At 48.5% G+C, this 26,154-nt stretch overlaps 1 protein-coding gene across 9 annotated transcripts in view; it reads right to left on the reverse strand.

The window, feature by feature from the left end:
- The window catches only part of ANKRD27 (ankyrin repeat domain 27), a 52,536-nt gene extending 26,505 nt beyond the window's left edge, over positions 1 to 26,031 (reverse strand). For 2 of the 9 annotated variants that reach the window (XM_057534643.1, XM_057534642.1), the window contains exons 1-11: positions 18,902 to 19,033; positions 11,644 to 11,754; positions 9,575 to 9,731; positions 8,709 to 8,863; positions 8,210 to 8,269; positions 7,673 to 7,726; positions 7,500 to 7,565; positions 7,336 to 7,412; positions 6,387 to 6,508; positions 5,247 to 5,325; positions 4,615 to 4,747 (exon numbers count right to left, since the gene is read on the reverse strand). In XM_057534643.1, coding sequence (XP_057390626.1) covers positions 4,615 to 4,747; positions 5,247 to 5,325; positions 6,387 to 6,508; positions 7,336 to 7,412; positions 7,500 to 7,565; positions 7,673 to 7,726; positions 8,210 to 8,269; positions 8,709 to 8,863; positions 9,575 to 9,731; positions 11,644 to 11,754; positions 18,902 to 19,003 — 1,116 coding nt within the window. In that variant the 5' untranslated portion in view covers positions 19,004 to 19,033. Of the gene's footprint in view, positions 1 to 4,614; positions 4,748 to 5,246; positions 5,326 to 6,386; positions 6,509 to 7,335; positions 7,413 to 7,499; positions 7,566 to 7,672; positions 7,727 to 8,209; positions 8,270 to 8,708; positions 8,864 to 9,574; positions 9,732 to 11,643; positions 11,755 to 18,901; positions 19,034 to 19,188; positions 19,262 to 24,297; positions 24,510 to 25,578; positions 25,849 to 25,894 lie in introns of those variants that run through there. The other 7 variants (XM_057534644.1, XM_028164937.2, XM_028164941.2 and 4 more) reach the window with 7 other exon arrangements.
- Between the last annotated feature and the right edge of the window lie 123 nt (positions 26,032 to 26,154).

The raw sequence follows: 26,154 nt of genomic DNA on the forward strand, positions 1-26,154 counted from the left end.
GTCAGTGCAGATCCTTGAAAACAGACGACCCAGGAACGATCCCTGCTGTTTCCCACAAAACAGGACCGGCAGTGCCTCTCCCCGCCCCAGGGAGCCGCACAACAGACCCTCATCAGGCTGGGAGAGGGGCTCCCCGTCTGCCTCTCCAGGAAGCGGGGCTCTGATGACAGCTTCCTGGCAGGAACCTGGGAGGGGGCAGCATGCTGGTGCCGTGTGTGTGTGTGTGTGTGTGTGTGTGTGTGCGTGCACGCGTGTGTGTGCGTGCGCGTGTGTGTGTGTGTATATGTGGAATGTGGCATCTCTCAGTGTGAAATGTGGCATGCACACAGCACCATCCCCCACGTGGAAACCTGGACTGTCCCGGCCTCCCCCTCCTCTCAGAACATCTGTCCTAATGCCTGCAGAGCCCTGTCCGCTGCATGTTACCTGGGCCCACAGACAGAGGAACCATGTGACAGGCTGGTCTACCCTTCCCAGTGTGAACCAGCAAGAGAGAGAAGGGTCCTGCTTTTTGAACATACTTACTAAGACATCAGACAACACGGCCACTGGCCCAAAGTCCAATAAAATATGGGGTCCACCCCAATGAATAAACTCAGGTCTTCAGAGTGCAGGTAATTTTTACCTAGATACAGAAATCTAAAAATGTATCCTTTCTCTATGAAATCATTTCTAGTGAGACACTTCAATGCTCACTTGAGCACCTGTGACTAAATTGGTAACAAATTAACTTCCTTGAAAAGAATCTTGGTGGGAGACAGATGGAATTGTTTCCAGCCAGCTGCTGCCAGAAGAACTCACCAGACCCTGAGAAAATTATGGGAACATTTCTCTCTGTGGCCCCCTAGGTTCTGATGAAGAGGTCCAGTTAAAGAGAGAGCTGTCAGCACTTCTGGGGCCCACTGCCAAGCAGGGCCCCTCACGCCAGCCGCCCTCACGGGGGCGTCTTGGCAAACAAACACCAACCCTCAGACGTAGAGCCACCTTTGCTCCCAGTCGGTATATGCTGTGTAAGGCTCGATCAACCTGTTTTATTCAGGGATTTACAGCTGAGCTGTAAATCAGAGAAACATCAACGACCTTATTGTTCAGGTAAATTTAGGGCTCTTTCCTCCACTTAGGTGACTGTTTGAAGGGCACTGATGAAAAGAGGCAGGTCTTCCACGACTGACTGGTCAGGGAAGGATGAGCAACCAGAAGAGATAGCATATCAGCTAAGACCAATTCAGGAAAAGGGTAAATACTATTTATTGGAAGCCCAGTAACGTGAAAAAGACCTGCAAAGCTGGAGCAGAGAAGGGTGGAGAGCCTTTCAAGGTTCTCCTCCATTTTTTTCTGTCCACAAAGGTAAATCTAGAGTCATCCCAGTAATGGTTATTTTCAAAAAAGCTCAAGTCTTCATCAATGAACATGCTTAAAGAATGTTTACGGTCATCTCAAGTATGATTATGTCTTGGGGAGAAAATTTCTGTGAAACTACATTATAGTATATAAAGAGTCAATAGTAAAACATTATTTGATTTCCTAACACTTAGTCCTTAATGCTTTTCAGAAACCTCACCTGCTGTGTGGAGATACACTTGGGCTCTTTCCCCGGGAAATTCTATCAATACCAACAAGCAGCCGTGGCCTCGCACTTTCCTAGATGGAACTGCACTAAGGCATAGGCAATGCCACAGACGGAATCCCAACGCAGGCATCACAAAAGACAAGGAAGCCACAACACCTGCTCTGTCCATAAAGGTAAAAGGACATCTCTCAGGCCTGACCCACTCAAGACCCAAGGCTCGGGCTCCATGGCCAGCCGAGAGGATGATGCAACCTTGTCGCCAAGTCCAGGGGGACCAACCACCCTCCAATCCGGGAGGGCAGGACCAGGGTCTGACAGCCCAGACAAGAGGGGCGTACTGGGCTGTGTCCCCCTCTTGCCCACCCAAGCTCATGGCCATCCTTGGGGCTATCCATGCAGGATGCACCAGAGAGCCAGGAAATAGAGACATCCAGATGCAGGTGTTGCAAGATCAAGGAAGGGCATCAGTATCACTTCACACTTCGAAAAGGCACTTTCAAATATGCCATTTGATCCTCGCAACCACCTGGCAGGGGTGAAATACACAACACGATCCCCAGTGTAGACAGGAGGGACAGAGGCTCAGAGAGACAAACAGACTTGCCCAAGGGCTGCACGCAAACCAACACCAGCACAAGAGGGGCCGCCCCTCAAACACTCCCACAAGCCCACTTGGAATATTTTCTGAAGGAAAAGTGTGTGTGAGAAGCTGCCTGTTAGAGTTTGGTCAACTACCTCTCTACTCTCTGGCCAAAGGTCTTCAAGCATTGGACTTCCTGCCTACATGCCACGGAAAGTAAGAAAGCAGGATGGTTGTGGTACAGGATGGGTGCAGCAAGGGGGACGGGAGCACCTTCAAGAGGTGGGCACCTCCCTCCAGGTGACAAGGGGCACCCCTGGCCCCAGCAAGGAGCATCAGGCAAGTCCTCTGCAGGGTAGTGGGTCCAGGAGCGGAGACCCATCAGAAGGAAAGAACCAGAAGGGCAGGGCCATGATGGAAAACCTCCGCAGGCACCACGGGAACAACACGTGTTCCTAGAACCTCACAGAAGACAATTCAAACTAAGAAATCTTGCTGCCCAACTCTGGAAGTGAGCAGCATTTCTTTTTTTTTTTTTTTTTTATAAATTTATTTATCTATTTATTATTTTATTTTTGGCTGCACTGGCTCTTTGTTGTTAGGCACGGGCTTTCTCTAGTTGCGGGGGCCACTCTTCGTTGCGGTGCACAGGCTTCTCATTGCTGTGGCTTCTCTTGTTGCGGAGCACGGGCTCTAGGCGTGCCGGCTTCAGTAGCTGCGGCATGCACACAAGGCTCAGTAGTTGTGGCTCGTGGGCTCTAGAGCGCAGGCTCAGTAGTTGTGGCACACAGGCTTAGTTGCTCCGCGGCATGTGGGATCTTCCCGGACCAGGGCTCGAACCCGTGTCCCCTGCCTTGGCAGGTGGATTCTTAACCACTGCACCACCAGGGAAGCCCCGAGTGGCATTTCTGACTCTGCAGACCTGTGTGTATGCAGAGGCATCCGTGAACACACACATGTGCATTCTAGAATGTTAATGATTTCCCCCTAAATTAGAAACAACTTTTCACGAGAGTCACAGCCAGCCACATCTGAGATGAGATGCACAGCCTCTAATTTCACCTGCGTATGTGTGTGGGCAATCAAATCAGAGCAGAACTTAATTCTTCAGCAAGCACCATGATACTGTTGGGCTACGTGCCAGCAAGTGCAGCATAAGCTCAAATTCTGGTTAAAAATATAATTGTATAAGTACAGAAAAAAGACATATACCAAAATGTTAATAAGTCATTCCCAACTAGTGTGTTTATGGGAGGCTTTTGTTGTCTTCGCTGCTACTTTTTATATTTCACATATTATTTATAAGCAAATAGTTTTCTAATCAGAAGAAAATAGAACTATTCATTTTGGGGAAAAAGTATACAAGGCTATCTACAATACAATTTCAATTATGTAAAGTATACATGGCAAGGAAAAAGACTAGAAAATATATAAACATGTTAACAATGAATGAACTCAGGGAACTGCTTGTACCCGAGTGCTCCTGTCTGAACAGGCCTATGTTCTTTTCCACATGTTTCAACTTATTACTTTGGGAGCTTCTAACATCAGGGGAAAATTAAGATCAAGTGAGGGTTCCATCCTCAGGACTCTTGGTGTTTTTTTGTTGTTTTTTTTTTTTTTGGCTGCATTGGGTCTTCGTTGCTGCATGCGGGCTTTCTCTAATTGTGGCGAGCGGGGGCTACTCTTCGTTGCGGGGCAGTGGCTTCTCTTGTTGCAGAGCACGGACCCTAGGTGCGTGGGCTGCAGTAGTTGCAGCATGTGGGCTCAGGAGTTGTGGCTCGCAGGCTCTAGAGCGTAGGCTCAATAGTTGTGGCGCACAGGCTTAGTTGCTCCACAGCATGTGGGATCTTCCTGGACCAGGGCTTGAACCCGTGTTCCCTGCACTGGCAGGCAGATTCTTAACCACTGGGCCACCAGGGAAGTCCCAGGAGTCTTGGTTTTTAATACAGAAATCTCTTCATTTGATTGATTTCAACTTTGCAATTTCTGTGAGTACTGTCACATTTTGCTGGTTGGTATGCAGTGAAATAAGCCAGCAGTGCAATCTTGGTTCAAGAGTCTCACATTTCTCATGGGAACATAATCGCCTCCACTAGCCAAAGCTCACCAACCAACCAAGAAAATAGTAATAGGGCCACTGAGTCCAGAAAACTGCAGACGTCAGTAATCTCATCTCTTGCCCATTGTTTTCAGGATACCCCAATTCACCGCTTCTAGCTTCCCCTTCTGCCCGTGTGCTTTTGAGGATGACAAGGATTAATGAAGCAGATCAACAATGTGAAAGCCAAGATAACGCGCAAACTTTCACAACCTACCGGGTGCTAGTGTTCACTCACTGGGCGGAGGCCCCATTCTCTCGGGAGAGCATCTCTGACTGCCCCGCCCCCACACCACCCTGAGAACCCCATCGCACACGCCGTGACACCCACAAAGAAAGGGCAGAGGAGGAGGGAGGTCTCACCGGTGGCTTAACGGAGAGGCTTCCCTGCCGAATATACTCAATTGCAGCCTCAACTGAGGTCAGGCAGTATCCCAGTTCATCTTTCGCTGAGCTGCTAAATCTGAAGTTTTTGATATAACTCAAATTTGCCATCCTAATAAAAGGAAGAAAAACGTTTTATTGTTGTATACCCAATTAACACTTTGGCAGAAACAGTGCTATTGGCTCCATCATCAAGTCGGTTAGCTCCTGGGAGCTAGGGCTGCTTCTCCCTGGATCTTTATTTAGAGGGAGCACAATTAGGAAAATAAGTAAAGCTACTTGCGACTTTCCTGGAATGGGCTAGCTTTTAGAAAGCTGGTTATTATAAAGGGAACTTGCATTTCTGTGGGAAAAGGACGGGCTTTGGCGCCAGACAGAATTGGAGTCTGCTTCCCGCTCAGCCACTGACTAGCCACATGCTCCAGAATGAGAAACGTAAGCTCGCTGGGCCTCAGTTTCCCCATCTGTACATGGAAGGACAGCCACCCTTTGCAGGACGAAGGCAGGGCAGTACCTGGCTCATCAGGGGCACTCAGTTTCCTAGAGTGACACTAAAACCACCCCAGTACAGTGCTGCCATTTTGAAAAAGCATTTTAACAAAAAATATTACCAATTAGGGATCTCTGTTTTCACAAGCAAATACAACAGGACTGATAGCAGATCATCAGCACACATGGTCTCCAAGTTAACTGCAAGGGAGAAACACATGTTCAAAGCCATCCTGGGACTCAAATGGACCGACAAGTGTTATCAACTCCCCACCACCATCCAACCCACAAAACCACAATCCAGGAAGATCACACATCAGGGAGAAATTCAATCGCACAATTTCCTTTCTAGTGTCCTGAATAGATGTCAGACTCCAGGGGAAAATGAAGGCTTAGCATCCTCAGAACATGTGCAGAAGAAGCAAACTGCAAGCAGACCACCCCTTGCTACCTCCCGGGACAGATAAAGAGCCCGAGGAAGTCGGCAATGGTGGATACAACTTGAAGGTGTGCCAGAGCCACTGCCAAAAGCCTCTTTCCTCCTGGGATCATTTCTGTTTCATACACCTCTGAGTCTAATGCCGATTTGCAGCTTGACTCTATTTTTTTCATAAAAATTTTAAGTAATCCATTCACACGTTTAAAATTTCAAACAGTACAAAGAGCAAACCGTGCACATCTCTCCCATCCCTGCCACCCAGACTTCTTTCCCAGAGGCCACTGCTGTTGCTTGCCCCGTACCTGTCAACAGACAGTCTATGATCTCCCCATTGCATATATGGATAGTCGCCCCCTTTCCGCAATGCTGCTGGAAGGGTACCGTACACACTCCTGTTCATTTCATTCATTGATAATAACGCTTCGAAGATCACCCCCTATCTGCCCACACAGATCTGCCTTCTCATTACTTTTTTATTTTGTTTTTACTTTTTATAATGGAAAATTTTAAATGTTTACAAAATTAGAGAGAACAACTTAACAGTTGAACCCCCATGTTTCCATCCCCAGTTTGGCTCGTTTTTGAGGCCGCTGCTTCTCCGCCAGCATTTTCTCACCCTAAAGATGCCCCACCTGTTCCCACCCCCGACCCCCATTACTAGGCACCCACTCCTCAGATCAGACTCCGGGGCACTCACACGGAAACGCTCTGCTGCACAACAACCCATCTCTGTGACCCTTTAAGACGGCACTGCTTCTCAACAGATGTTTGCATCTGGACGTATGCAGCCACCCCACTGCCAGCCCCTTCCCCGAGCACACACCTCTCTGGCTGGGAGACTGGGTGATCAGCTGCACCACCTTCCGCAAACAAGCCAGCTTCTGCTGCGGGGACGTGCACCTGTTCAGCTGAGCCAGCTCCCTCTTGGCACGAGGTATGTTGAAGCTGCAAAATAGTTTGGAAAGTGACCACATAAGACCACGGTGTGAGGGCCCTCCTTCTTGGATCTAATCCCATACCTCAGATTCACATTTCTTACAGCAAACCGTAAGTAAAGACAAACAGAAATAGAAACTCAGAAGTAATCTGACTCGGGTCACTGGCAAAACCCAGCAGCTTTCAAGGTGCCAATCAAGCTGCCAGGTGATGTAGCTGCACCAGAAAATTAGAAAAAAAAAAAAATCAGCAATCCTTAGCCCCAGAGTGAAATAGGCCAATGGGTGGGGGGGAGTTTAGACATAAACAGTTTAGATTTTTTTTTTTTTTTTTACTTTTTGGCTGAGCTGCGCGGCATGCGGGACCTTAGTTCCCCAACCAGGGTTCGAACCCGTGCCCCTGCAGGGAAGCACGATGTCTTAACCGCTGGACCACCAAGGAAGTCCCTAGACATTTTTGTAATAAAATGAAACTTAATCCAAAAGGAGATGCCCCTAAGGCAGGGGTCCCTCAGACTGGCAGGTGAGGAGAGACATCTGTGTGCAGGGCCCACCTGGGTGAGCTGTGTGCCTGCCCAGAGACCAGCTGTGTACGACCCCACCCCTTCTGGCTCCCACTCACCGGATGCTGGCAGACGGGTGCAGGAGCATGCCAGCTCCGAAACAGTCATCTGCCAACTTCAGCCCCTTTATCTTTGGTCACAAATAACTACCCTGCTCCACAGTCTGAACCACGTCAAATCAGTGCCGCCACTGCTGCTTTGGGGGTCGGGGGGGGGGGGTGGCGAACGGTGCCCCAGCCCCTGAGGACACGGCCACAGCAGCGCAAACCCTTACCTGAACTCAGGTTTCACACCAATATCCTTCTGCTGAAGATCTTGAAGGCTCCTTGTGATTTTGTTAAAGGCAGCATCCTAACAAGAGATTTTAATGAAGCTTCAAATGTCTTAAAAGGCTTAGAACAGGGCTTCCGTCCTGGATGATGATGATGGAGAACCTACCTCGCTTGCTTCCATGGTCCCCACATATTTAAAGATCAGGTCGTAAATATCGTGCTGGACATACATCTGTGAAATCAACGGGACCCAGTTCAAGGCATGTGAGTGGGGGGGTGGGCAACAAAGGAGCCCCCGGCACTGCCGTCCTCTCTCCCCTCGCTGCCCTGGCCCCTTACCTCTACAGCCTGCTTCATCAGGTTCATCTGGGCCTCCTGCTTGGCGAGCACTTTCTGGAGGACAAGACGAGTACAGTTACAGAGCATGCACTAGCATGTGGGCAAACTGTAAGTCTCTCTCTCTCTTTTTTTTTTTTTTTTTGGTTTATTTAGTTGATTCACAATGTTGTGTTAATTTCTGCTGCACAGCACAGTGATTCAGTTATACATATATATACCTTCTTTTTTTTATATTCTTTTCCATTATGGTTTATCACAGGATGTTGAATATAGTTCCCTGTGCTATACAGTAGGACCTTGTGGTTTGTCCATCCTATATATAATAGTTTACATCTGCTAACCCCAAACTTCCACTCCATCCCTCCTCCAACCCTCTCCTCCTCGGCAACCACCAGTCTGTTCTCTATGTCCGTGAGTCTGTTTCTGTATCGTAGATAGGTTCACTTGTGGCATATTTTAGATTCCACGCATAAGTGATATATGCTATTTGTCTCTCTCTTTCTGGCAAGTCTCTCTTTTGAACGTCGTGCTGCTTACCAGGTGGGAGTCCCTCAGCAGCTGCTGGAGGCATCTGGTGTAGAGAGCATTCACAGAGTCCTGTGCAACACAGAGCAGAGAGAGAGGTCACCCTCGTGATCCGAGGCCACGACACAAAACCCAGGACGTGTAACGTGTCCTGGGGCAAAGAGAACATTTCACAAAATGGATTTCCTGGGTGACAAGCTCTAAACCCTAAAGCAAGCTTATCAAATCAAGTGTGTGATTTGTTTTTCAACTTTAGGTATATGCGTTAAAAGTAGGAAAAAAATCCCCCTTAGGGTTAACATAGATGATAACGATATTCATTTTTATACTTCCTTGTGATTTTCAAGTTTTCTACAGTGGTCTGTACTACTTTTATAGGTAAAAAGAAACATTTAAACAAAACTTCCAACGATGGAGGCAGCAAAGTTACAGAGTGAACCGAGAGGGATTCTGGTGCTCTGAACTGGCCTGAGACAAGGCACGCCTAGCAAAGCAAGACACGGCCACTGACTATGTGATGACGGAGGCTCTTCCTTTCACACTCTCTGAACGCTCGCTGGAAAGAGGCAATGTTCCTGTCGAATCTCTCTGCATGTCTTCCCAAAAACTCTCTCACATCTTCGATGGTTTTCAGGGAAAAGGCATCTGAGGGTGTTGAAGGCTCTTCTGAAAAAAAGACAGACGGTCGGGCTGGCTGAAGGCTTCACTGTTTCCTAACAGGGCAAGTCCCACAACCCGTTGCCCTGCTCCTCCGGGATCGGAGGCTCCATCTTCCACAGGAGGAGAGGGATGGCCTTATTTCAAGATATCGCCCAAGAGCAGCCCAGTTGGGGGTCCAGAGAGCCTGGTCCTCTTGAAGCCCTTTCCTGGGACCAAACCTGAATTATCTGTGAGGCTGTGGTGAGGAAGCCCTGATTCCTGACAATAAGAGCCTCGGATAGGAGCGTTTGGCACATTAATTGTTATCTCAACTTCGTGGGGTACCCAAGAATTATTATCTGGTAAAAATAATGAGATCTCAAAGAGGCACAGCAGTGGGGCTGGGTGGGTAATAATGCTGTAAGAGGTAGCCCTAAAGCCAAGGCCCAGAGACAAAGCCAGGGCTGCCACTTTGCACAACTCCAGGGGGCGACATTCCCACTAAGGTCTATGTGTGTGACATCCAACATGTACAACCACACACAGCAGCCTAATCCACATCACCTTGGCTCAAGATGACTTTCTGATTAAGTTTTAGGGGGAATTATTGTAAACAGTTATGCAGGTTTCTAGCGGGCTCTTGAATATTTTATAGGATGTTTACAACAACTGTGTCAGGAGGAAGTTCAACAAGCACGTTTCTCCGAATCAGGAGAAAGGGGTTTTCTCCCAGAATACCTGAACTCTCTCTCTTTTCCAAAGGATGGGCTATGCACAGTATGCTGAAACTTTCTTCTTTTTCATTGTAGAAAGTTTCTTCAAAGAGAATGGGCACTGAGAGAAGACAGGCGAAACCAGCTCCTAGTTTAATCCTGTTTCCTTGGATAAAGACATCCTGGAACAAGAGAGCCGTCACTGCACCAGCAGCCCGTGTGACTGCCGACCCCTCTCAGCCTGGTCCGCATCCAGCACCTCACCCCACCCGCCTGCCTCTGCTCCAGTGTGGGTTTGTGGGGGGCACCAACACTCTTCCAGCTTGCTTTTTGGTGCTAAAATGTTTTCTTCCTTCTTTGTTCACCCTGTCACTCCAGCTACATAGTACCCTGATCCTTTTCACATGTTGCAACCCAAAAGCACTGTACCCTCCACAAAAGGAAAAAGTAAGAAGGTTCTCCTCTCTGAATAAGAGATCAGAATGACCCGATGCTGCAACCCGGCAGCGCCAAAGGATGCACGCTGCATCCCCCCCATGGCTCATCACTCTGACCGTGGCCAAGGTGCCCGGGAAGACCAGCCACAATGAGCCCAGTGCCTCTGTTCTCTTGGTAGATTTGGGTACCGGGAAGAGAACAAGTAAACTGATGCGCAGCTGTGGTGAGCAGACCCCTGGCAGGAAAATAGCAGCATGCTTGGGAGCCATAGGGCTGCAGACCACCCCTCACCCCAGACTGGTGTACTGGTACCCACCCCCCTGGACCCATCCCTCCTCAACCCCCCCAGTGCCCACGGCCCCGGCTACACCAGTGTGGACCCCCACTCCTGACTGCGGGTAGGCTGGGGACCACGGCCAGTCCTGACCAGGGATGGAACCTCCCCCTCTCGGAACCTAGCTGCTTCCGCTTAAAAAAAATAAGAGAATGCCTACCCCAAAGTTAACATCAACAATGAGACAGACTGACGTCACGTGCCTCCTGACACAATGCACTGAGAGAGATAAAACACCCTTCCGAGGCGTTCCTACTGAAAAGACATAACTGCGATCTAATCATGGGAAACATCAGAGAAACCCACACTGAGGGAGAGTCTACAAAGCAAGACAAAAATGTCAATGTCATGAAAGACACAGACTGAGGAACCATTCCAGATGGAAGGAAACTAAAAAGACTAACCACTGAATACACTGCATGATCCCAGATGTGATCTTGGATCTAAAAAAATAGATCTTTTTTGCTATAATAGGGTATTACAACTAGCAGAATTTGTTGAAGGACAGTATGCTGGGACTTCCCTGGTGGTCTAGTGGTTAAGACTCTGCACTTCCAATGCAGGGGGCGTGGGTTCGATCCCTGGTCAGGGACTAGGATCCCACATGCCGGGATGCGGCCAAATAAACCAAAAAAGATTAAAAAAGGACAGTATGTTGGAGAAGCGTATTCTATCAATGCTAAATTTTCTGTGTGATCACTATGCTGTATTACATAGGAAATACACGTTGTTTTGAAGCAAAGGGACATGGTGTCTGCAACTCTTACTCTCTCTGAAAAATGTTCAGAAAAAGTAATAATGTGTGTGTGTAGACAGATAAGAGAGATAGACAGATGGATAGATAGGGATAGGGGTGAGGAAATAAAACAGATGTGGCCAAAATGCTAACAGTTGACCAATCTGGGCAGAAAGGTATGTGAGAGTTCTCTATACCTTACTGAATCTTTCTATAGGTTTGAGATGATTCCAAAACAAAAAATTCTTAAATTAGAAATTCATCCCTGATCCCAAGGGCACTGGGGATAAACAGCTTGCTCTGACAGGGCCTCTCTGGGGAGGTGTCCCAGCCACTCCCCGACTCCCCGGCAGAAGACCCGTGGGCTGAGGGAGAGGTGCCCGGCCCCGCCTCACCTCCTGGCTGCAGCCAGGACCCTGCTCCCCACTGCCAGCTCCTCCGCCCTCAAAGGTAGCAGGGCTGCTGTGGTGTCAAAGCCATCATGTAACACAGACATGAAAGGGTGAGAAGCAGGATTCTCTCCCCTCCCCCACTCCCAAACACTGAGTGAGTGGCCCTGGTTGACCCACAAGAAACGAAAGAATACCTTTCCATTTAAGGTCTGAAAGTGTTCTTCCACTGGGATCAAAATATAGGACTCAAACTGACAAGTAGACTGAACACTGCCTGACAGGCTTCCTTTGCAGGGTACTAACACCTGGAAAAAAAAAAATTAGGGTGAATACTCAAGAGACGTGTCATTTACAAATTCAGCAGAACACGAGGCATCCAAAGACGCTCCAACGGAACTGCCATGGGGACCTGCTGGCAGAGAGAACCTCTGGGGTCACTGGCCAAAGGGGCAGCAGCTGATCTGTTGTCACTGTGGAAGCTGAGGCCCCCACCCAGCCAAGGGAGGCAGCACACGCCTCTTCCATCCCGGGGCCTCAGACCGGAGGGCTCACTCCCACCCCGCTGGGCCCTCCCTGCAGCTACCCCAGGGGCCCCCTGTCCTCAGCAGGCTCAGGAATGATTCCAGATGAAGAAACGATAGTTTGGAAAGTACAGAAAAGTGAAACTAAAAAATCACACGGAACCCTACCACCTGAATGATAAACGCAGAACAATGAAGACAGTTTCCTTCCCGTCTTCTTTCTATGCTTTTTTAAGCTGAACTGTGATCACAGTTTGTTTTACCAGCCACAGAAATACCGCTTCCTATTGCAGGCTGCCACCTCCACCAGAGATGTCTCAGGTGCCAGACTGTGTCTCTGGGGCAGGCTCAACCTGAAACGTGAATTTTGGTCCCACCATGGCCACCATGCTGACCGGGCACAAGCTTCTTTGCTCAGCGCAGCAAAGGCAAGGACCTGCCCTGGCAACCACACGTGGATCTGTGCTTGGCCCAGGGACTCAACGTTTAAGAGGAATCTCTCAGATTCAAGTGCACCTGGAAGACGACGACCAAAGTGGTGAAGTCCCTCAGAGCCCCAGCTCCTAAAGCAGCCTGGCACAAGGCAAGCAGCTTCTGCACTATCCCCACTGTACAGACAAGGAAACTGAGGCTCAAGGAAGTGCAGCAACTTGTCCAGGGGCAACCAGCCAGTGAGTGACAGAGCCAGGACTCAAACTCCTGCCCCCCACCTCACCACAGCCCTGTCCTGTGGCCTCCTGCAGGCCAGCGCTGGGAGCAGGGAGCACAGCCCAGCATCTGCTAGAGTTTCCTCTGTGCAGACACCATGAAACTCTGGGGCCTTCAAGAGCAGTTGTCATTAGGAGCTTCCTCAGGCAGGTCAGAAAGAGCTTCTCTCCCCACGAGGGATATGCCAATTGCTCACGGCAGAAAAGGGAGGCCCTCGTTGATGGAAGATCACAACTGTCTATGAAGCGGGCTTGTCCCTCTGCAAAAAATCAAGACTGAATCAGACCCAGAGCTAGACTTAACTACCAAGTTCAGGAAATACAGAGACCAGAGGACCATGGTAAACACCACCACAGGGCTGCAACCGGCAAAAGCCAGAAGGCAGGAAATTCCACAGGATGAATGACCTTGATAACTGAATTGTAAGGAAAGAAGGAAAATGAGGAAAGTGGGGCTTATAGTTAAAAAAACAGACTGTGGTGATGATCTCACAAGTCTACACACATGTCAAATGGATCCAGTTTTACACACTGAGTAGGTACAGTTTAGTTGTTCTGCTCAAAGTTTAGCTCAAGAAAGTTAGGAGGAAAAGAGATTTAAAAGGCATATCAAGCAACAAAAATTTACTGTATAGCACAGGGAACTATATTCAATATCTTGTAATAACCTATAATGGAAAAGAATCTGAAAAAAAATATATATATATATAACTCAATCACTTTGCTATACACCTAAAACTAACATAATACTGTAAATCAAGTATACTTCAATTTTTTTTTAAAAGGCCTACCAATCCAGAATAATGTGTGGATCACCTTTGGATTCTGATTTAAACAAACCAACTGGAAAACAAACAAAAAAAAATTATGAGACGATCTGGGAAATTTCGACAGTGACTAGACATTTGACCACAGTAAGGAGTTATCGAGGAATTTTTTAGCTGTGATAATGGTATGTGATTTTTTTTTAAGTCCTTATCATTTAAAACTACATTCCTACATATTTACAGATGAAATCACATGACTACCTTATATAATTTTCTGGAATCTGCTTCAAAATGATCCCCTGGCTAAGGGGAGAGGGCAGCAGGGATAGAAGTGAGATGTGCTGGCATCCGAGCCGGGCACTGCGGAAGCTGAGTGATGGGGGCGTAGGGTGCATTGTATGATTTGTTCCACTTGTACATGTTTGTTTGAAATTAAACATAATAATTTTTTTTAAATTTTCAGATAGCCAACTTTATTCAACTAATTATTAAAATTTGAGTTTGATTTTTCTGTTTTTTCTTCATTCAATATTCATGACACTGGGCACTGTTGGAGATACAGTGCTTTGGTCCTCATGGACATTACATTCTAAGTGGAGGATACAGATTTCTGAATAATAAAACACATATTCCATATATCCATAAGTTCTATGCAGAAAATAAAGCAGAATATCAGGACAGAGAATGACTGGAGTGGGGCAAGGGTTCGCTAACTCAGGTAGAGTGGTTAGGGAGGTCTCTGAGGAAGTGGCTTTTGAGCAAGGAATGGATGAAGAGAAGGAACCACCAACTAAAGATCTAAGGGAAGAACATTTTTGTCAGAAGAAAGCATGTGCAAAGGTCCTGACGTGGGAATGGGCTTGGTGGTAGCAGATGTGGAATAAGAAATGGGGGAGAAAAACATAAAATTTTTAAATGTTAATGAAAGTGCAACTTAAAGAAATGGGAGGCCCTCAGGTATGAGCCAGAACTGAGAAACGGCCTCAAGGTTCCTAGGTGGCCTCAAGGCAGAAAGAACACAGAAAGAAGATCTTGGAAACCCGAGGGTTGGCCCCAGGCCAGGGGACAGCATGAACCAGGCCTTGGGGATGTTTACGCAGGCCAAGTGATTGCCCCACTCCAGCTCAATGGATGAAAGAGTCACATAGTCCCATATGAGGAAGGGCCTCCGAGGGACCAGCAACTTCCGAGGTGCTTCAGAGACACCCCACCCGTCCCCACCACACCTGTGACTGCATTCTGTGAGCCTGTTTACCACACCTTCTCCGTCTCCTTAGCTTGAACAAGGCATGACCGGCTCCTGCTTCACTGAATCCCCATCACCAAGCACACTGCTCACCATACGGTAGGTGCCAATCAATATCTGTTGAGTGCACTGGGGGCCTCCAATTTCAGGGACTCCCCCAAAGTTTTCAGGCCCACAACGCTGCCTGGAGCATTTCATTGCAAGCACAAGCCAGGGCTGGCTCTCTGTGGCCCCATCCATCTCCACCAGGATCCTGCTGAGACCAGGGTGAGGAAGCCAGCCACGGAGGAGTGGGGTGGAGCAGCTATGAAGCCGCCCTCCGGAGACAGGGCCAGGTGCCTGGGGGCTCTCGTGAGATGGAGGTTCAGACTACCTCTGGAACAGAGGTCATGGAGTTGTGCATAGGCTTTCTCTAGTTGCAGCGAGCGGGGGCTACTCTTCGTTGCAGTGTGTGGGCTTCTCATTGCAGTGGCTTCTATTGGTGCAGAGCACGGGCTCTAGGCACACGAGCTTCAGTAGTTGTGGCACGCAGGCTCAGTAGTTGTGGCTTGCGGGCTCTAGAGTGCAGGCTCAGTAGTTGTGGTGCATGGGTTTAGCTGTTCCACGGCATGTGGGATCTTCCCGGATCAGGGCTCGAACCCGTGTCCCATGCATTGGCAGGCAGATTCTTAACCACTGCGCCACCAGGGAAGTCCCGAGATCATGGAGTTTTAACAGCCGGTGTGGAGGACACAAACTTTACAGTGACCAAGCAGACCATAAGTTAGGGACCTACTCAGTTCAGAGCTTAACAATAAAATTTTTTATTATAGCCCCTTTAATTTTTTTAATAAGTAATAGTCATTAAAGAAAAGAAAGAATAAAAGCAAGAAGCAGCATTAGTCTTATTACCCCAGGGTGCCCTCCTGACTCCTCCCCAGGCTGGGTCAGCCACTCCCCAGGAGCCCATGACCACCTCTGTCCTAATACTCATCCCTCTGCGCTGCAAATGGCCTGTTTCTGGGATTCCCTGAAGGCATGCTGTGTTCCCCATTCATCCGTGTGACCCTGCAAACCCAGCACAGTGCCTAGATGTTCAATGTCTGTCACGTGAATCTGTACTAAACAAATCCTGAGAACTGGAATTTGGACCTCAGCACCCTTAGCTGAGCTGTATGGGTATTTACTGGAAAGTCAGTTCTCTGGAACGTGGAAGCCATTGCTGCTGGGTTCTCAGGCTAGCCCTCAGAAGCCTGAGTACCCCATAATTAGAGGGCCACAATAAAAGGACCAAATGTAATCCCCTTTTGTCATTTTTGTTTTTTCCTACAGGCAAATGGACCCACCCGCAGTCCACCAGGGAAACGTAGAGAACTTTCGCCAAAGCTCCATGGACAAGAGACCCAGGGGTACAGCAGGCCTGCCCAGCTGGCTCTGAAAAAGCCACGGTGCATAATAGCTGGATGGTTACAAGAACAGGTGACCACGAGAAGCAGTGTGCGGGTGTCACAGGCCTCTGGGATTGGAATGGGGGGACGTTGGGAGAGGAGCCTCCGCGGATCAGTCAGAGAGCGGATGGTGGAGGACGTGGAGGCAGTCCCATCAAAGGCGGCCAAACTCGAGGAGGGGCTGGGGCAGGTGAGGGGCCAGCCAACCTCCACCCTCAGCCGTCGTGTGAGGGTCGTGTGAGGGCGGGGCCCAAGCTCGGCTTGCAGGGGGAAGGGGGAAGGTGGTTAACCCTGGGGATACACACATTCAAAAGTCGTGACTTCACATTTTTATAGTCCAGTAAAGGACTCTAATCCCCAGGGAAGATTCAGGGGCCGCCAAACTTGGCCCAAAGGCCAAGCCCCATGGAAGGAAATCCAGCATTCACCAGCTGAGGCCACGTGGGTCCTTCAGCGGTGGCAGAAAGGATGAGCGCTCTTCTAGAGGCCACTGGGATACTCTACTTTTTCATTCAACCAACGGACACGGAAGGAGCACTACGACAGATTAGACAGGGATGAGCCGGGGCTCCATCACACGGCCAGCAGTTGGCAGGGGCTAGTCACCAACACCTGGCCAGGCTGAGCAGGATGGCGAGAGCTAGCTCCTTCCCACAGCTGACCTGTGCTGGGGAGTTGGCCTTGCTGATTCTCGAGTCCACCGAACGAGGCCAAGGAAGGCCCGAAATCTAGTGCTGCCCAATCTGGGCCCCAAGCAGCCCCTCATGGATCTCAGTGGGGGCTGCAGTAAGGGGCCTAGGGCACCACTGGAATGCAGGATGACACAGCTTAAGAAGCATCTCTCTGCAAATTTCCTGAGCTGTTTTGCAGATGTGAACCACGCCCCACCCCCCACCCCCCCGCAAATGGAAGAACTACTAGAGGACCATGAGCACATAGCCCAGGCCTCCTGGAGCCTAAGGACTGATAACCCCTGTGACACCACCCTGCTGCCACACCATCAGCCAATCAGAGAACTGTGTACAAGGTGATCATACACCATTCGACACCCCCCCCCCCGCCCCTGCCTTTAAAAATGCTTTGCCAAAACGCTTAGGGGAGCTCGAGGCTTTTCAGCGCACGAGCCACCTTGTCTCTCTGCGTGGCCTTGCAATAAACCTTCTGCTCCAAAAAAAAAAAGAAGCATCTCTCATTCCTCGGTGTACCTGAAAGGAAGGTGACCAAAGTGATTCAAAATTCTCTTTTTGCTAAAGTGAACTCAGCTGGGTTTTCACTACTTGCAGCTGTAAAAGCACCTACTGGGCAACAGCAACCGTGCTATGGGCTGGCGACACAGTGATGAGCAAGACAGACAGGTCCCCAGGGCTTCCTGAGAAAGAGCAGCGGGGTCTGCAGTGCAGCATTTCAAAAAGAGAAAGTTACATATGATGACACACTCTTATCTAGACAATATTTTTTTTAAATATCATAGAACAAAGATGGGAAGGAAGTATTTCCCAAGCAGGGTCAGGCCCTCCCAGTTAACATGATGGCTTGGCATCCTCTACTTTTTCTCTGCGACACTTACCATAATTAGTAAATAGGTACCCACAGCGTGACCGTCTCTCCCACTAGAATTTCAGCTCCATGAGGGTAAAGATCATGATGCCTATTCATAGTTTTGGCTGAATCCCCACATCAAACATATAGTGCCTTGCATACAGCAGCATTTAATAGCTACTGTGAAATGAATGGATGACAGTGAATGCCTTTGCTGAGCTTTATGAGATTTTTATTTTCTTCTTTGGAAACAGCTCTATTCTCTAATTTTTTTTTTTATAACGAAGTTTATGACTTCTAAAATCCAAAGTAAAAGAATTCTGGGAAAAAGATATTAACCACAAAACTAATCATAAAAACAAGAAGGGACTTGAAAAAAAAATCAGGTTTCTGAGGGCAGAGGGTTAGACTGGGTATGGGGAAAAGCCAGTTCCAAGCTTGCAGAGAAACCCGAGTTAACTGATTTCTCCATTGGTTCAAAGCCTCAGCCGCCTGACACACCTAAGATCGTATCACATGGCAAAAGAAGCAGGAACACAAGTAGGAGAAGAAAAGAGGACAACGCAGGAAAAGAAGAGGGCCCAAGGCAGATGGGTGGCACAAAGGCGCCCAGCTCGCTGTGTCCCATGGTGTGTAAGTAAGATGCCTGCCAAGTTCACCAATCTGGGAACCAGAAAGACCTGCAGCACAGGGCCTGCCCTCCCTCCAGGCAGCAGACTATGGTTTCTCTCTTCTCTTGCTCCTGTTCCCCGGCTGCTCCTGTAGGCTTCTGAGGTTGTGGCCTCTATTACAAAAGTTCTCTCGGTTCTTTCTCTTTAGGAAATGCCTTTGAAGGCGACATACATGTGTGTGTATACACGTTCCCTTATCCTATGGGAGCGAGCACCCATCTCACAGACGAGGAGGAATATGATTTCTGCCCTGAAGAAGCCCTCCTGGTCCCCATGGAAACAAGAGAAACAGAGATGAATACCATGAGACCAGTGACAACAGGGGCTGAGAGTTCAGAGAAAGGATTACACCCTGGGCTGGTGCAGTCCCAGGAGGCTGCCTGGAGGAAGCAGCTTGGGGCGGTCCCTCTCTGCTCGTTCACATACCTAACATGCTCTAGGGCTTGGTTCACTTAGCAGGCCTATACCTGACTCCCTCTAAACTTAACTGAAGTCTACCATATTTGTGGCCTTGTCAGCACTGCTCGGTCCAAGCCTAGTGGAGAAGGACCACACTTGGGATCGATGCACTTACAATGCCACGGGTTTGGGCCACCTTGTTGCACAAGTCAGGACGCCACTTTTGAAGAGCCAGATAGAAGGGATTTTTCAGGAGGTCCTCATCATACAGAGCCATATGGACTTCAGATGGGGCAAAAAGAGTCTCCTGGGACGAGAGAGGAAAAAGCAGTAAATGACCACTTTCAGAATGACCTAACACGTAAAAGTCCTGATCTAACAATTTCTAAAAAGTATCCCTGACACATATTATTTTACACTACAGACCTAACACGCCATCAGGAAAGATCAAAGATAACCCACCAATTCCAAGATGACTTTTTTTACAGGTTAAATGTATAAATTATGTTCAGAAAATCTTCTTGACTCCAAGTCACTGCAAAAGTAAAAAATAGCTGTTTTTAGAACATCATACATGACCCAAATTATAACATTTTAAAGATATGCATATGTTTTTAAGGAAATATTTTTACCATACAGAAAAGTAGAGTAATAATGCTAACCTACCACCCAGAATTCCCGAATCCTACCACTTTGCCATATTTGCCTCAGATTTTCTTTTCAGAAATAAAGTATATCAGAGTAGACTAGATCCCCCATGTGCCCCTCCCCATCCCATTCTCTCCTCCCCTTTCAGAGGCAACCACTATCCTGAAGTGGTTTCTATATCCTTCTTGCTCATGTTTGCACTCCTTTTTAAACTCATGTATTCATAAATAATATAAAATCTTGTTTTTAAAAATATTTATTTATTTTTTATTTTTTGGTTGTGTTGGGTCTTTGTTGCTGTGCACAGGCTTTCTCTAGTTGTGGTGAGCGGGAGCTACTCTTTGTTGCGGTGCACGGGCTTCGCATTGTGGTGGCTTCTCTTGTTGCGGAGCACGGGCTCTAGGTGTGCGGGCTTCAGTAGTTGTGGCATGCAGGCTCAGTAGTTGTGGCTTGCGGGCTCTAGAGTGCAGGCTAAGTAGTTGTGGCGCACGGGCTTAGTTGCTCCACGGCATGTGGGATCTTCCCGGACCAGGGCTCGAACCCATGTCCCCTGCATTGGCAGGCGGATTCTTAATCACTGCACCACCAGAGAAGTCCTAAAGTCTTGTTTCATGGGCTCCAAAATCTACATAAATGGTATCACACTATAAGTAGTTTGGAACATACGCTTTTCAATCACCATTATGTTTTCAAGTTCTAGCCGTGCTGATCCATACGGCTCCCATTCATTCACTAACTTCTGCTGTACAGTATTAAGTGAACATGACACAATTTATTTATCTAATATCCTATACTTAAGTTGCTTCCACATTTTCACAATTAAAAGCAATGCTAAAATGAACGCTCTTATACCCTTATGTATAAAATTACTTGGTTATTCCTAATTCTTTATGATATCACATGAACTAGAGTCAGCTTATCAATTCCATGAAAATTCCTATTGGGATTTTTATTGGAACTGTACTAAATTTATGGACTGGAGAGTCAACGTCTTTATAATAATGAATCTTATCATCCATGAACATGGTATGTCTTTCCACCTTCATCCTCTTTTATGTCCTCCAATTAAATTTTCTTCATTAAAGATCATAGATCATATAAAACTTTTATTAGACATTATTTATATATTCTGTATAGATTTGCTCCTGTTGTGAATGGGGCCTCCAATGCCCCTGGTCTGTTCCCCTTACCATACATCAGTGTGGTTTTACTGAACTGTGAGAGAGGAATATGAAAAATGGGCACAGAAAAGAAGTCAGAGTTTCAGCCATGTCATTTCACCTCTCTGAGCCTCCATCTCAGTCTGTACAATGGAGAATATGAATACCTGTCTTGCAGGATTCCAATTTACATGCTACCTTCACTATTTTTGCCACACTGCACACCAATGTACCGCCACTTTCTGCTAGCCCACATGGTGCCTTTTTGAGAATTACAAAAAGGCACCCCATCTTCCCAGTAGGTACAGTCCTGTGCCAGGGCACATGGCTTAGTAAGCAACTCATAGGCTATATATCAGCCTAGTTTGCCAACACCTCTCCTCCCCTGGGCAGGACACCTGTGCAATAAATAACCTGTACAGTTTACACAATGGCCCTATTGTTAATGTTTGACATTTTCCTTTAAACACCTACTCCCATTTAAAATTTATTTGTAAAAGAACCCTTATTACTACTTTAAATGGAAAAATAGTATCACTTCCCATTAAGATCATCTTAAAATTAAACATTATAAATCCAATTGACATTATTTAAAATCTGGCTACATACCACTGCCTGCCAAAGGTTCTGAACTTGAGCCTGAGGCTTCTTCTCTTCATTAAAAGAAGAAAATTAGCAACTATTAAAGAGCATCAAGTAAACTTACCCTTGATACAATCAGATGAATGAAATACGAGTGAAAAACTGAATTACTTTCTCATTATGTAACAGTATTCCCAAACACCTCTTTGGGAAAACACCAGAACAGTATGCATAAGTGCATTATGAATTCTATTCCTTATAGCTAATGTTAAAAACAGCCACCATTTGAGAGCATCCTTGGTCAGGCACTGTGATGATGTCTATACATCCTCATCCCATTTTAATGTTCACAATAACTATAGATAATTAACTATAACTAATGCTCACAATAACCATAGGTATCATTAGCCCCATGTCACAGATGAAGAAACTGAGGGTCAGCTGGCCAACTCCAGGTTAGACAGATGTCAGAATTTATTCTAACACCCATCCCTTTAACCACTACATTCATCATGTAAAATAATTATGCCTGGATTAGGGGTTATTTCATGAGCCACAGATGCACAGGCTCCACACTTCATTTCTCCTAAAGGAAAAGTCCCCATGACAGCCACACAGGCTCAGCATCAAATTCTCTTGGCCTGGTCCAGCCTGAGCTGTCTTAGCTGCAGGCCATCCTGGGGACTGCCTAAAGAAGGCCCCCGAGCTCCCTGCAGATCCTCTTAGGGAGAAGAGCCTAGCATGAAAATGGCTACGTATAATCAATCCCTTCACAGGCCCCAGCTCTGCAATCATTCAGGTATTTGAATTGTTGAATTCAATTATTACTGGAACCCAGATAATCCTTTTATGAGTCTCTACCAGAACAACTGGATAATACAATTTTGCTAGGACAGAGTCACAAGAAAACAAAATTCCTCCTGGTTCCCGACACAGCTGGTTCTACATGGCGGAGCACAAAAGTAAAGATGCCTTACATAAAAACCACATCAGAAACAGGATGCGACAAGGTCAGACTAAAGCTGGGAAGGGACACTCCTCCTTGCTCCTCAGACAAGATGCTGGCAGAGCACCAACACCCCTGCCCCCAAGATGGGCTTTGATGGAGGAACTAACCACCTAACTGGGAAGCAAGAAGAGTCAAAAAATAATAATAAAACAAAACAAAAACAGAACAGTGCCAGGAGAGGTAAGGACGAGATAGAGAAGGGAGCAACAGGGAAGGGGTTGGGGTGGGGCGTGTGGGAGGCATCCTTGGCAGGGACCAGAGCAGGGCCAAAGGGTCGGGAGGTGGGAACAGGTTCCTGGTGAGCATAGAAAACTCAAGAATAAACTTTTTTTGACTAGATGTGAAAATGAGCTCTGAGAAATAATAAGAATCCAAACACAGCAGGTCAGAGAGGGGCAGCATGGGAAGGGAAGGGCCCTGAATGCCACATTAAAACATTCAGTTCAAATGCATGAATGGTGTAAACACACAAGACTCTCAGCAAGCATTGCTGGTGAATGAGATGGAGCTGGCTGGTTTTCAATCCAAGTCATATGCTTTCTCTTGGACATCAGTCTCCTGGATGCCAATGACTGGATCCTCTGTCCAGGAGTAGGGATTCAGAGACCTCTGTCCAGCACTGTTCTCAACCTTTCTGTCCCAGTGTTAAAATATGTAATAATGTTTAATGCCAGAGTTGAATTCTTATATAGCAGTACATGCTTTAAAATAATCTGACAAGTTTACTTGCAAGAATTGGTTTTATATTTTAAAATACTGAATAACATGTAAAGTAAACTGACTTTTCCTTGTAAAAGTGGAAAGACATGTGAATCCTCATATATAAAACTCCTTAAAAAAAAAATTCCACCCCTTCCTAAGTGCAAATGATGGGATGATTTATAGAAAATCCAGTGAAGTTAGTCAGAGATACCAAATAACCCTGCACGTGAGTTATCTGAGGTTACTCTGAACAAGACAGCCAAGTGAGGCCTCAGACCCGTTCTGGGCATTTTCGGAGGTGGTGTGCACTCGTGGTTTTGTGGTCTTCAACCGTCCTGCCAGCCCGGATGAGTCTGGGTTGTCAGGGACCATCTGGTGACAGTGTGCAGCCTGGCTCAGCAGAATCCAGCCCAGGAAAGTCTGCACCTCCCAGAGATGCACTCCCTGCTGAAATCTCACTGCTGTGGCTTCTCCTGCCCTGCCAGGGCCCTGACCAAAGACCCCGACCAGGCATATTCTCCAACTGGCTTCATCTGTGACTCAGAAGGAAAAGGCCAAAAGGGAAAACTTTTTATACATCTATGTTTAATACCAAATGGAAGCAATTTTATGATGTAACGTGTGGTATTACAGTCACTTGTGTCCTTCTGGCCTGTAATGTCTATGGCTCCTGTCCATATGTCTCTCAAAGCTCTCCTTCAAAGCACTATGAAGCCTCGCTGCCTGGCTCACTGCAGGCATGCAGTAACTGCTGGTCCACTTGAACAAAATGATAGTGACGTGTTAGAAAAAGATCAAGCTCCCAGGAAGGGATCATCTCTCACAGGAGCTGGAAATCCCCCGCCCAGATGCAGGGGAGGGTGAGGGGCTGGCCCCAGGCGGTCCTGCAGGCACTGGCAAAAAGCCATAAAAACGAACACGCTCAGAGCTGGCTAAACACAGTGACTGCTGGAATGTGGAGGATCACGGTAGGAGAGAAGGCCTCCGGGCTGGAAGAGGGGTGTGACCACTCACAGAGCGGGGAAGTTTGGAGAAGCATAACTGCCCCTCAGAATGCCACTCCATCACCCTGCTCCTAGAATTGCAGGGGAGTCACCAGCACCCACGTCCCTGCCAGTATTTTGGGCAGGAGGGCAGGAACTTCAAGGACCACTGCTCAGTGTCTGTCGGATGTGGAAGCAACCTCAGGACAAATCATATCCAATTGTTCGGGTCTGAATCCTTTCTAGATCTGGTATCTATCATCGCACGGTCACATTCCCCTGCTCTCCTAGGAAAGGAGGACATTACTGGACACCCATCTAATCCTGGCACTTCATAAACAGAAGGACAGCCCGGACAGAAACACTAACAGAGGCAGACATGTGAAGAACAAAGCCCCAGCAGCCGCCCTCATGAGGGCAACACAGTCCAAGAGCCACAAGGAGGCACAATCAAGACCTTGACCCAAGGCCCTATGCAGACACTTACTGCTGCTCTCCCTGCAGAGCTGCCAGGTGGGATTATTTCCGGTGACAAGCCAAGGTGAGGAGAACTCACCCAAGGTGTCCACCCAGCTTCAGCAGCCCAACTGCTTTCCTGCCACTAGGGCTCGTGAGAAGTACCTGTGTCTCCTCCCATCCTGCACTTCTCCCTCCGAAGCCTACAGGCCCTGCCTCTTGATTCACCGCAAACCTGTCCGCCTGAAAGACACAAAGTGATCTTTCCAACACTGAAGTCTGTGCAGGATTCTTCAATGACTTCCCCTCCACTCCCTACCAGATGAACTCTCAACTTCTCTGCTGGGCATGGAGGGCCTCTCACTCCTGGCCTCCTGCCCACCTCTGCAGCTTCATCTCCCTCTGCTGTCTCCAGAGCTCCCCAAAGAGATGCGCTCTCCCTCCTTTTACCCATTTTGTCCTAAAAACTACTCTTCCTCTGTCAAGGCCCCAGCTGGCCCATAGGTGGCTGACACCCTCCACCTCAGAGAATGGCCAAGGGCCAGAGTACCACCCAACCCTGGCCACAAACCACCAGTGAAACAACCAATTAAAGGACAGACTGCTGAGTGAGAGCGAGCCGTGAATCTAGCGCTCTGGACCCCAGAAGGCTGCCTCAACACCAGGCCCGGCAAGGCGGCATGGAAATGTAAATATCCTGCTAATATCTGCCGCTCTTCTCTAGGGCTGGTGGGAGGGCACATTACTTAATCAAAATAGGGGCCTCTCTCCCTAAAACCCACAAACTTGGAAAATTCCAGCTCGCATGGCAAACTAGTAGTCCCTACAGTCTCCCCTGCCCCTCATTCCCTGAATGTCCTAAATCCTCAATGAAGACGGGCCACTTGCTCTCGTGGCCCTGCACGGGCCGGGAGTGCCCACGTCCCCAGCACCTCCAGGGGCGGCCAGAGCGGCACGGCCTTGCTCTCGAGCCTATGGGCAGTCTATTTTCAACGAAAAGAACTGAACAGACCCAGAGTACGGAACACCTCTTGGTGCTTCATAGTTTTCCTGGGGAAATCTTTACCCAACAGGAAGACGAGACCCCACTCCATGAGAGGCAGGCTAGCAGGGATTCCCTCCTCTCTCCCCCGCGCTTTCATTACCGCGGTGACCACGACAGCTCGACCCGAGGCTCCGGACCCCCACCCCCACCCTCCCCTCCACCCGCCCCGCCAGGCCTCCCTTAAACCGCGGAAACCACCCAGCCCGTGAGCGACAGCCCTGCCCACTGCCCCCAAGTCTGACCTCCCGGGATCCCGGACCTGCTGACCTGTCCTGGAGCCGCGGGAGTCAGAGGGCACATTCTTCGCCAACCCCACCCCTAGCCCCGCAAACACACCAGAGGGGCAGAGCGAGCCCGGCTGAGGACAGGAGCCGGAGAGCGCGGGCGGGGCAGTCCACCCGGCGATGGGCCGGGGCCCTGGGGGCCACCCGGAGACCGCCAGCCCAGCTTGGGGCGCCGGCAGAGGAAAGGAAAGAGCCCCTCCCCCTTCCAGCTCCGGGGCCCCGCCCGGCCTCTGGGCCCCGAGGCGCAGCAGTCCCGAGGGAAGGAGGGCGCGGGAGGAGACAGGAGGGAGGACACTTACTTAAAAGGCTACATAGTTGCACTCCCCGCTCCTCCCAGAGCTGCGCCGACCCCTCCCGGCCCCTCGGTTCAAACCTCAGGCCCACCACCCCAACGCGGCGGATCTGCTCCACCGCCCACCCCCGTTGGGCGGAGCCGCGCCTCAAGATCTCTGGTCAGCCCAATGAGAGGTCGTCTTTATTCAGAGTGACGCGTGCGCAGAGCAATCATTGAGTCCGCCCAGCCGGGGGTGGGGCTCAGGCGGCACACAGCACTTCCTAC

Source organism: Balaenoptera acutorostrata, chromosome 19 (genome assembly GCF_949987535.1).
Source record: "Balaenoptera acutorostrata chromosome 19, mBalAcu1.1, whole genome shotgun sequence".
Lineage (NCBI taxonomy): Eukaryota > Metazoa > Chordata > Mammalia > Artiodactyla > Balaenopteridae > Balaenoptera > Balaenoptera acutorostrata.